The following is a 12,067-nucleotide window of genomic DNA, read 5'->3' as shown; positions in this document are numbered from 1 at the left end:
CGTACCGGCTCGTGCTGTCGGAGAACCAGTACGATGCCCGGTACCAGTTCCTCCGACCTTGCACCAAATACTTTTTCTCAAAACAAAAGTCAGAGTGTCCTCCAGCCTTCTAAAGTGATCATGTCATCTGCAGATGACAACTACTAGATGTTTTCAAGTACCAAGTCAGACCACAGTTGAGGGTGCTTCATATCTAGCAAAGAACAGCAGATTTTAGATACATTCCCATCTCTCCATCATCTTTGCTCATAAGAGATAAAACATTAGAGCATCATCTTTTGGTTTGGAAGTAGCCACTGGAACATTTTCTATTTTCTGACATGATGAGGTGCAAAACTCATTAAAATGAGTTTGAAGAATGGTATAGTATATTGCGATTCCAAGAGATCCCATCAAAGGGAAAAAGTTCAAATTTCAAACCATGTGACTGAGCTCCTCCAAAGTTTTGTGATACAATTCTTGAGAACAATGTAAATTGTAAAGTATTGTAAACATATTTAAAAATAAAAAAATAAAAAAGTATTAACTTAAAACATGTAATCACAACTGTTGAAACAGAATCAATCTCATTCCGATACTGACAAGGTTAGGAGTTGACTTAGGCTGCAAGCCAGAATTTGAATTTAATGTTAAAACAACAAAATGAGTTTTTAAAAGGTGGCAATGAATGAGAATGTAAGCCTTAAACTATGGTGAATAAAATATAGCTAAAAGCCTAAAACCAATACTAAATAGTTTGGGCTGGCTTGCTGATTATTGTTATTATAACTAAGGTATTAAAGTACTAGTTTTGGTAATCATACCAGCATCAACCAGTATAGGTCATACCAATTGTCAATACCAAACATCTGTTGATACCAACTACCAACACTTAATACAGGAAGGTTTCCCTGCCCATCAGGAACAGCATGTCTGGCAGAGACCAGTACGATCTGGTGTGGTTGAGTACTTGATCGATGAACATCAACACGGTAGTGAGAAGTGAGAACAGTAACTTGGTGATGAACTTCTTTAATATTTTTATCATAAAAGTTCAAACAATATATATGCAGTTTTGAAATCTAGAAGTTTAAAGTACACATAAAGATGTTTTAAAAGCTACGTCATGCCAGTATACATAATTTCAGGCTAGTTTCCCTATCCCAGTAGATTCTACTATTCACATTTTCTTTTTAATGGTATAAAAGCTCCCACCAACATTGATTAATGAACCTTAGGAGTCTGCAATCCCTGATATTTAATAGTCCACTAAGCCCATTGACATGCTCATATGAAAAAGGATGTAAACTACTAAAAGCATTTGTTATTTACTAAGGTTCAGTCACATAACTGAGCAAGCATTGTGGTTGAAAATCTTCAGTTTAGGGTTTAATTTACATAAATCACAGAGTTAAGCTTTTCTCGAGCTGTTTGATTGTCTTGACAGCTTTTCAATTCTCTCAAATGTCATTAAGCTCATTTTATCATCGTAAACTGATCTAACATGAATATCAATGAGATTTCTCACATTCTTCAAGGTTTCTAACATGTTCTAGTAAAATGTTTGCATCATAAGTTTTTCACTTGGAAATGAGCTCAGTATTGAGGAGAGACAGAAAATACCCTATCTTCTTCATTCTGATGATCATACTCCTCGCTTCTATTAGTGACCATCTCAGCAGTTAAACAGTCCAGTTAAAACATAATCATTTAATCATCAATACTTACAAGTACAACACCCATGTTTTTCTAATTTTCTCATTAAATATCATGATCATGCATACACTGATGACTTTAAATTAATCTTTGGTAAGTCTTAGCCATCTGCAACTTGCCTTTAAAGCCAAACACATTGGAGAATTGGATGTCAGCCATTTTTTGCTATGCGGTGCTTCATACAACAAATTGGTACCATCCAAGTTATTCAGATAATGAAAAGTAGAACAGTGAATGCAGATACATAGGGCATATCATGCTATAGCTTATTCACTTAGTATAATGATAGGCAACATGATATGCACTTTTGCGTATATGAGCAAAAAAGAAATATCAAAAGGGGGGAAAAAGCAAACCTTGTTCCCCTGAAGCTTCATTTGAGTCAGTAATATCATTGCAGAAGATTCCATTCTGCCCCATTGCACATGCACCAGGTGCTAGTGCCAAAGCATTCTCCAATGCAGATTTCCATTCATATAAATCCTCCGAAGTTTCTGCCTGTTTGATCAAAGAATGTTGACATAATCAAGGTACGCAGTACCGACTGTACCGATGTACCGGTGGGCATTGGTACCGGTACGGTACCGAACCAAACCGAGCCGAACCGGTACGGTACCGATGGGGTTAAAAGCTAAAAAAAATTGGAGCCGGTACGGACTGGTCGGTTCGGGCCGGTACCAGTTCGGTATGCGTCGGTACCGGTCGGTACGGGCCGGTACGCATCGGTACCGGTCGGTACGGGCTGGTACGGTTTGGTACCGAAATATGTAGCTGTATCGTACCGGTAGGGTCCAGTACCGGTATGTACCAGCCGGTACCGGCCCGTACCGACCGGTACGGCAGACCATGGACATAATATAATAGCTGTATATTGCAATATCTGGGCAAAAATTAAAGACAGAACGGCACGGAAACTTGCCTTTAGCGTAAAAGTTCGCCCATCACGGCCATCAGGAAAAAGCACTATCAGAAGCTTTTTATCTGCTTTCACAACAACACTGTGCAATTTACAGTACATTAAGATTATTGCCAATGAAGATTTAGGGCTAAATTAACATTTCAGTTGGCATCAGGCTTTATTAGTTTATGAAGAAATTCCTACCTTCCAGAATTGTTTAGGTCCATACCACCAAGGGTAAGATTCGCTTCATTTCCTTTCTGAGGGAGAGAATTCTGAAAAGATGGGGCCCACCATTATTGACCACAACAGATATGAGGCAAGCAAATAAGCACTAGATATCAGAAAGAAAGAATATTTTGTATGAGGTCATCAACTACAGAACATGATTTTTGTCAATATTTTGTTGCAGAAAATGATGCTTTACAAGGGCATAAGATATTACAAGAACTGTGGATACCCTCGAGGTTGGGCAAAAACTCATAAGTTAGGAGACGAGGTCAGTAATTATCTACTAAAGTTGCAGTTTCTCATGAGAAAAAAAAGGGAATGGATGCTGAAAAATGACGGAGTTGAATGGGTCAAATGTAGCTCTTTTCTTCTTTAATATGAAGCTGTGCGTTTGCGAATTCTTGACTATATTAGTTAAAAATCTAATGTTTAAATTTTGAGGCTTAAACCCAGTTCTATCTGACCAAAGAAAAAAAATCAACCAATTTTACATTAAAAGTTGGCTTGAAATTGTAAACTAAATGACTTCATGCTGATAAGATGACAAGCATGATGAGAATATTAAAGATGAGAATGTATTAATTTTAGCATGTGCTAGTAACTGCTGTGCACAGACACTCACAGACATCCAGTCATCCCTTTAAAATCTGACTGGAAAAGCAGTTGTCTATGGTGCTCTGCAAGTTATCAATATTTATTACGCTTTGCCATTCTCATTTAGATAATTTTTCTGCTGTTCAACAAGCAGGCAATCCATACATACTACACTCAGGGGTATCATATGAAAGTTACTCTTCTTACTTCTAACCAAGCTCATTAATGATGAGCATGTGTAGGCAACTATTCTGTATCATACATATCTAAAAAAAACTACTCTGTATCATGTCATTGTTATGCAGGTTCATTTTTACTACTTGTCAGCTATTTTGGTTTTCGTTTTGAGAGAGCAAGTAACTTGAGCATAATAGAGGAGGTGCCTCTTTCGACTTTCCACCTGGTCGAACAATGAATCTAGCAGATTTCCTAGCCATAGGTGTGAATGAAGTTAAAATTCTGTGCAAACTTTATTTGTCATGTGAATAAACCCTATGACATTACACAATCTCAAAAAAAGACATATAAAAGCCTAATGGAAGAAGAAACACTTTTAGTATAACTCTGCAGGTAGGCTAATGAGTGTTCGGTACGCAGACAACTGAAAATAACTATCTCTTCTCTTTAATTTTAGCAAGATGGGCACCATCCCGACTCCTGAGTGTCAGCAGAACAAGTTGGGAAATGACTGGGACAGGATGGGACATCCACTATTCCAAGTGTTGATATATGGGCATCCCGTTCCATGGAAAAATCAGGACAGCCTCATCCCACAGTTTTTAAAACCTAGAAAGGAGAACAATCTAAACAGGATGGACTATAATATATAATCTATTTCGACCTGAAATGATTCAAGAGAACTAATAGGACTCAAAGATGTGATAGAAAACCTGATAACTAAGGGATACGAGGAAAATAGTGTAATAAGAGGTAATGGTGATACATGAAAGAAGTAATCCACTGTTTGGAAGGGTGTTCACATAGTTTTCCACAGCATATAAGAAAACAGTCCTCAGGATGATACAAGCTTCATATTCAAAGCAAGCAAAGACCAGGAGCAGCAAAGAGAGGAAAGAGGGTGAAGACAGAGTGGCAGACCCCTTTTTTCAAAATATCTCAAGCAGAAATGTCCCATTCCAGACCTAATAGACTCCTTTTATAAGACAAATCTTTCCTAGTATGAGCAGGATTTGTGAAAAAGGAAAGGAGGTAAGACTGGCTATGAGAAAAGATCCATGAGTCTTCAATCACGCAAGAGCACAGAACATGAAAACAGACACATAATGCTTGGAGCTATAACAGAACAGGAATGATACATGATAAATATATATTAATAGTTAAACAGTGAGATGAAGGTAACAAAATACTTACAGGGTCACTTCTAAAGAAGACCAATGAAGTGCGTGTAAGAACAAACCAGCGTTTCTTCCATGATGTCCAACCTATTCCTGCAATTTCATCAAATGCAATACAAAATTCCAATATATGAATTACACAAAAAATATCAATATTTTTGATCAATTAATAATATCAAAATTAAGAGTATAAATTTATTGTTACAAACAATCTCCCTGAGCTCCAATTGAGGAATGGTTCAAACTTCAAATTAATTGTTGGTACGTGGCATGGAATAGATAGAAACACCATGCTATGGTTGACATGGACTGATAAAAGTAAAAGTACCAAGGTGTTCAAACTCTGCACAGGACCTTGTACCTGTAGCTTATCGGTATGGGTTGGGTCAGCATGGTACAATGTCATATTGACACATGGTACAAACTGCAAACACATGATACATTACTGGAGGCAAGACAGCAGCTGTATTATGTGTCGGTACAATACATATTGCTCCCCCATACTGTACTGGTACCTTATTGAGTCACTATGGGATCCCCAGTATTGGGCGGTACAAAAACATTAGTAGAAACAACAGAGGTATATTAGACAAAAGACAAATGTTGTGCTATGGTTGCAAGAAGACATGTATAAGATTAAAAACTATGCCCCAAGCTCTAACGCATGTCGCTATACTACTAGGCACCTAGTAATCTAGTATCAATGTATATAACATATTTTCAATAAAAAAATAACTAAATTATTAAGATAGTTCGTGTTTGGATGTTATGTGACGTATGGACTTCATCATCATGTAAAAACTTGCAAGCATCTACAGACCAAAGCATGTGCCTGACAAGAGCTTCTTCATGTGATGAGTATGCCGCAATTCATATGCCATCACACGTAAGCCTCAAAGCATTTTAAATAGCCTTATCTTGAAGTATAAGATTTGATAAACATGAAGTGCCTTTCTAAAGGCTGGTTAAACAAACTATGATAAAATAAATACTAAAAATTGCAAAATTTCGGGTAAATTCACAATATTTAATTATGTATTAAGATAGAGCTAAACTACAAAACAGCACAGCATCAAAAAGAATTAAATAGAAGTTTTAATAAAATTTGCTGCTGCAGTTTTTGCTCAGTAATCGCAAGTGAATTTCCTGGCTGCTCATAGTTAAAGCAATCACCATGCTGGCCCCTATTCTCCTCCATGGATGTCCAACTTTGTCTGTTATCGATGATGGTTTGCTAGCCTTTAACCTTTGTTTATAATACTCTAGGTTTCAGAAATTGCATGCTACATATTAGTTACCACTTCAATAGCTAAGTCTCTAAATGTAGCTAATTCGAGTTATTCTATGCTGACAAAGATTGTTAAAAATAGGTCGACTGGTTCGCTCACATAATACAAATAATGACAAAAATGGCAAACAAGAAAAAAGAAAAAGAAAACTACCTAAACATGTTAGTCATACCAAAGTAAACAATTTTCTCCAGGCAAATAGGAAAAAGCTTACCTTTAGATGATATGAATAGTGGCCCACTTTTAAAAATCTGTAGTCATAAAGCATACAGCAGTTAAAATCTTTTTACAAAGTAATAGCTCCAAGGCTAAGCTAAAGTGAAACAATAGAAAGACCTAATAAATAAAGAGAATAGTAATAATAATACATCATAATTAAAGCCATGTGACTGTTTATTTCATATAATTTGGTCCTAATAATACACTAGATCTTCTAATAGATGCTCAATGGTAAATTTTTTGCCAAGCTCCTCGAATCAAATTTCAACAATAGGATTGTACGAGGGGTGAGACTGTGGGATTCAAGTCAGATTCTAGAAATACTTTAAGTAAAACCTGATAAGGAATTTAGATTCCATGTCCAAAATTGGAAATTAAACTGGAGCTGTGGGTGAAAGCACATATGAGGAGAATTAGTAAAACAAAAGCTCATGATCTGCTTAAACAGAAGAGACCAGATTGATAGCCTCCAAAAAGCATCAAGAGAATCTCTGTCGAGGAAGAATTTGAAGCAAGTTGTAGCATCATATTCCTCAAAAATAGCATCTTAATGCAAGTAATCCAAATCAAGAAATCAGATGTTGTACTATGCCAAGCAGGAACAAGCACAATGCATAGCTGTATCATGCATATTGATAAATGCTGATGCATAATAATTCAAGTACATGCTGATTCAGCATGCATTAGAATGTACTTTTATGCATTGACATGGAACTATTTTCTATTATAGTCCCTAACAGGTGACCAATGTACTCCAGTATGGTGTGATATTATATGATGGCGGTTTGTGACTTGCATCAGTAAAACACGTGGTAATTTAATCCTTGATTTGGAGGGTGATCTAGCTGCACGTGATGGTGGATTTAATTTCAAGTTATTCAATCTGAGAGTAGGAATGACATGCATAAAACTAAAAGCCAAAGAAGATGATTGCCAAAAGCAAAATTATACACTTCATAGCGGATAGTCCAGTTCAATACAAAAGCCAATACGTAGAAATACACCATGATGCAGAGGGGGGTGAGAGAGAGAAAAGAGAGAATGCGAGAGCGAGCGAGCAAGTGAGATATGGGGATACAGAGAGAGAGAGAGAGAGAGCTCCAATGGGAGTCCACAAGAATGGTGCTCATATGTTAGTCCAATATAGTCTGCCTGTATTGTCTTTTAACTAACAATAGTAGTTCATTTTCGATCCAACATAGCTTCCAGCCCCAGTACTAAAGAATGTCGTGGTGAAAATTCTATGAGACCACAAACTTTATAAAGATGCTGTCTTCCCAATCACAAATTAGAACTTAGACCCACACTAGATCATCATTACTAAATTATAGAAGGCATTCTCAAAGAATCCTCGTAGATGTCCCAATTCTAGTAGTGTTTGCCATCCTTGTGTAGGAGATAAAGGTGGATGATATATGCCAAAAGTTACTTTAAAAAACCTCAAGTTTAGTATACATCAGAACATCACAAAATACGAAGAAATGGAGGAAGAATTTGGGATAATGATTTTAGAAGAACAGTGCTGCAACACCATCTTCTAAAACCGACTCCCTTTAGAAGAACAGTGCCGCAACACCATTTTCTAAAACCAACTCCCTAACATCCGCCCAAAAACATAATGCCTGATCCAAAATACTCCATCCATCTCAATATTTCATGTCACAGCAAAAACATAATGTTAATGAGCTAGGAATTGATAATGCTCTTAGAAGCCCATGCCAGTCCCACTCTTACATCAAGTTGCAAAGACTTCTTAAGCAACAAAAGAGAATTTTAGTCTCCATGCACCCAAGAAAGTGTTCCAATCCACTAACTGATAAACCCCCTTTGATTATCCCATTTGCATATTTCACGAAAAACACCATCCAACTTTCTCCAGTTTGATGAAACAAGAAGCCAGCAAGCACCACTCCTAACAATCCACCAACCTGAAGTAAGAGCGCTTCATCTATCCCTGACTCATCAATGGTTTCCATAACCATATTAGAGGATTGCAGATTTCCCTCACTTTAGATCATGCCCACTTAGGAGGAAAATCATTGTACTTTAAGATCTAAGCAACAAATCATGTAAAGCAGGCTTAAACATTGCATAATCATATGTCAGATGTATCTCAATTTCATGTTAGACATGGATAACACTATTTAAGTAATCATTGATTCATTTGTGATGCATATTTTAAGAATTTGTACAAAACTGAGACACTGAAATATAAGTATTCTTTGGTAGAAAAGTGAGATTGTAATATAATTAAGAGAGAGAATTTTACTCTCAACAAATTATACCAACCTGACAATTAGGACATGTATTTGATTGTTTATCAGGATTGTCGGAGATCCATGTGGTCCGGATATTCGGGTCCCCCTCGCCATGACATGTTTTGCATTGCATTGCATTTTCAGTTAGATTGGATGAGGCCATCTGCCACAAAGGCATAATCTTAAGCTTTATAAGGTATCAAAAAGCAAAATCAGGCCATACAAAAATGCTCTACTCCTCAGGCACAGGAAAGAAGTTCAAGAACAGACCAATTTACAAGAAATTAAGACCAGAAAAGTGATTTCCAAGAAAAAGGAACGCTTTCATATCCATTTGAAGGGGGAAAAAGAAATCAAAAGAAACATAAAGAAAAGAAGGTCTACAATTAATCATGTTAACTAGAGAATGCATGGCGTGTTCACAGGCCACAACTATTTCTCACATTCCTGCTGTGGTGCTCTTGCCTGCCGAACTCATGTGCTTCATCAACTAATTTAGAATCCAACATGGATTATAGGGCATTAGTTGAGAAAAAGGAAATAGTGCAGTAGAAAGCGTAAGGTTTTGCAGGCTACTGGTTGAATCAAAAATTTCAATTGTACTTCTAGGCTACAATATGATACGAAGTGGTACGAAAGCCAATCTACAGCCACCAAGTTTACATTCTAATGGCAGGCAGTTTTCAACCCAACCCCTCACGCGCACACACAAAGAAAGAAAGGGCAAAAAGAAGACCTAATGCAAAGTGTGTGCTGAATGAACCGCATGAAATACACTACAGCATTAAATTTCCCAATCAGTAGGGAAGATACGATTGTGTTGGTAATTTTGCATATAGAGAAGGCCCGTTCATTGTTAAGTTTGGATTAATGAATCCTTGTCATTAGAAAACAGCATGGACCAAAGATACAGTTGTTGAAACCAACTGCATCACTAAGCTAAGCAATAGCCACAATGACTAATCCCATATCCATAAAATTTTGCATTGCAACTGGAGTGGCTCAAAGCTAAAGATGTAACACGGGTAATCCAACATAAACATCATTACTTGTAATTTGAAATAGGGAAAATTGAGGTCTTTTATGTCCAGTACTTGGTTTAGAATGGCCATTTTTTGTTTAGTCCCTCTCCTGTGGATAAGTGTGTATCGAAATAAACTTCACTGTGTACAGAAACAGGCCCAACTGTCAGAAAACAGGTCTAACTATGTACATGAACTAAACATAAAATGCAAACCATGTAAAGGGCTAAAGTGATGTAAGATGGCAGTCAAACAAAGGACAGGATGTTCAGCTTCCCTGCAAAATATGTGTGCATATTCTTTTGAAAGCACTGTATTTTTTGCTGGAAACAGGAAATAATGTTTGATTTGTCCATGACATGGAAGAACAGCTTTTGCATGTAGATCAACCACCACAAATAAATTTTCCACCTTCCGCAAAGGACTTACTAATTGGGTAATTACATATGCCGACTCAGAACTTCATAGGTGCTCAAAATGACTTAGATCTAATGTTGAACTAACTATACCATTGAATATCAGGATTTATTATTGCATTCAGCAAGGGCAAAAATGTGCAGTCTAGTAAATTTAATGAAAAATATTATATGGTAATTCAAAAAAAGTAATATTGGAAGAAATGAAAAAAGGAATATGAGATTTATATACAAAAATAAAAAGACTCATATACACAATATTGTCTTAAAGAATTTTTAAAAATTTATTCGAAATTGAAGATTAGGTAAAATATGGGGACAACTTTACCATGAAGTTTTCAGATGTGACGATTACATGACAAACAACTGAGACAAAGTTTCAACTTTCAACTTTCATCCATTAGATCATAATATGACCAATGTTCTCTTCTAGAATTGAGATTTTCAAGTTTTTGAGTTGTTCACCTAATGAGGGCGTTCTTCCAGCTCTAGTCTCACCACCGGTATAGGTATGGAGTACTTATTTTTATATATGCCATGTCCGGTCCCACAGAGTTTGTCCAATATTACAAAACGAGCTATATTTGTTTTCATCTAGCTGATTCTTCTTACATGATAGAACCGATTTCTCCTTTCTTTCCTCCCCTACAACATGTTCAGCTCAGCGTCATACATTACAAAAAGGTTTTAAATTAACTCCCTGACAACATCAAACGTAGCCGATGATGCAATAAATTTCAGCAGGAATAAAGAAGCATGATAGCAAAACAATCAAGAATTTGAGTTATCATATGGTCAATCTATACACAAAAAACAAGGAGATGAAAGCCAAAGACCAACAAAACATCATCAAGAAATCGAGATTCACACCAACAAACACAACAAACAGAAGGAAACCGATCAAGAACCCCTAGAAAGGCCGCTGCCTGAATAAACTTGACATCACAATCGCTACAGAATCTTGCGATAAAACGGCCTTTCCAGTAAAAGGTTTCAGGCGAAAAAAAAGGGGCGGGGGTGGGGGGAGTTAAAAGGGGGGCACCTCTGGGGCACCAACGATCATCCGAGTGGCTCCGCCGCCAACCTTGATCGATTCCGGGGCTGCGGCACCATCAAACTACACGGATTTCGCCATTAGAGAGGCAATGTAGTGATCGAGATGTCGGGGTTACGCGCAAGAACCGAATTCCCTCGGCAAGAAAGGCCGTCCACAACCCCCAACGAATTTCTTTCCTTTTCCTTTTCGTTTTCTTTTCCCTCCCTCGTCTCTCTCGCGCCCGCGCTTCCCTCGCTCCGCCTTTCTCTCTTGCCCCTCTTTATCTCTTCTCTCCACCGTCCCCGTCCCTCTCTCTTCTCGCTCTTCTTTCTCTCCCGTTACAGTCCCCCGAGACCCGGGCGCCGTGCGGCCGCAGCGTCTCGGACGGGGAAGACCCGCATGCGGACGCCCCAGCCACGTGCCGTCTGCGATCCCGCGCACCGCCTCTTGTCGGGAGGCGGTGCGAAAGGGGCCGTGCGATGGCTCTCTTGGACACGCGTACGGAAGATCGGAACTCGAACAGAGAGTTCTTTTATCGGGACGCCAGTATAATGGATATGTTCTTCCGCAGGAGGAATATTGTGGCACCCATGTTGGATGCCGTCGACATGGTGTGATGTTAAGTGGGGCCCAGGTTACTTTTTTGAAAAAAAATAAGTAAAGGCTGCGTGATTGGTGGCGGGGACAGGTTTGACGTTGCCCGATGGCGATTGTGCTGAATTTTTCCTTCAAGGCAGGATAATTTATTTCGATTTCAATTGAGTAACGCTAGGGTAGAGCAATCTCAAGCATATTTATTTTGAGTCAGATTTTGAGCCCATTTTATTTAAAATTTGATATTTTCATTGCCCAAACTCAGCCTCTAATCGGCTTTAATATAGAAACCTGAGCTCAAGATTAGATAAAAATTATGGTAGTATAGCTTGAGGATCGTATGCATGATTAAAACAAGATTTTCGTTTTAACAAGAGACCTAGGCAAAAGTATGAAGCATTGATTGGTTTATAAATTATTATTTCAGCTCTAATAATCTTGATATTTTTGATACTATAGC

The 12,067-nt window shown here is 37.8% G+C and overlaps 1 protein-coding gene across 4 annotated transcripts in view; it reads right to left on the bottom strand.

Moving 5' to 3' along the window:
* LOC103695721 (rho GTPase-activating protein 7-like) overlaps positions 1 to 11,531 on the bottom strand; it is a 32,389-nt gene extending 20,858 nt beyond the window's left edge. For 2 of the 4 annotated variants that reach the window (XM_008777123.4, XM_008777140.4), the window contains exons 1-7: positions 11,020 to 11,530; positions 8,571 to 8,702; positions 6,277 to 6,313; positions 4,790 to 4,866; positions 2,798 to 2,868; positions 2,615 to 2,693; positions 2,052 to 2,193 (exon numbers count right to left, since the gene is read on the bottom strand). In XM_008777123.4, the coding sequence (XP_008775345.2) occupies positions 2,052 to 2,193; positions 2,615 to 2,693; positions 2,798 to 2,868; positions 4,790 to 4,866; positions 6,277 to 6,313; positions 8,571 to 8,702; positions 11,020 to 11,040 (559 nt within the window). In that variant the 5' untranslated portion in view covers positions 11,041 to 11,530. Of the gene's footprint in view, positions 1 to 2,051; positions 2,194 to 2,614; positions 2,694 to 2,797; positions 2,869 to 4,789; positions 4,867 to 6,276; positions 6,314 to 8,570; positions 8,703 to 10,305; positions 10,325 to 11,019 lie in introns of those variants that run through there. The other 2 variants (XM_008777115.4, XM_039128974.1) reach the window with 2 other exon arrangements.
* Between the last annotated feature and the right edge of the window lie 536 nt (positions 11,532 to 12,067).

Source organism: Phoenix dactylifera, chromosome 8 (genome assembly GCF_009389715.1).
Source record: "Phoenix dactylifera cultivar Barhee BC4 chromosome 8, palm_55x_up_171113_PBpolish2nd_filt_p, whole genome shotgun sequence".
NCBI lineage: Eukaryota > Viridiplantae > Streptophyta > Magnoliopsida > Arecales > Arecaceae > Phoenix > Phoenix dactylifera.
Note: the sequence above shows the minus strand (reverse complement) of the source record. Positions and strands in the feature narration are given on the sequence as shown.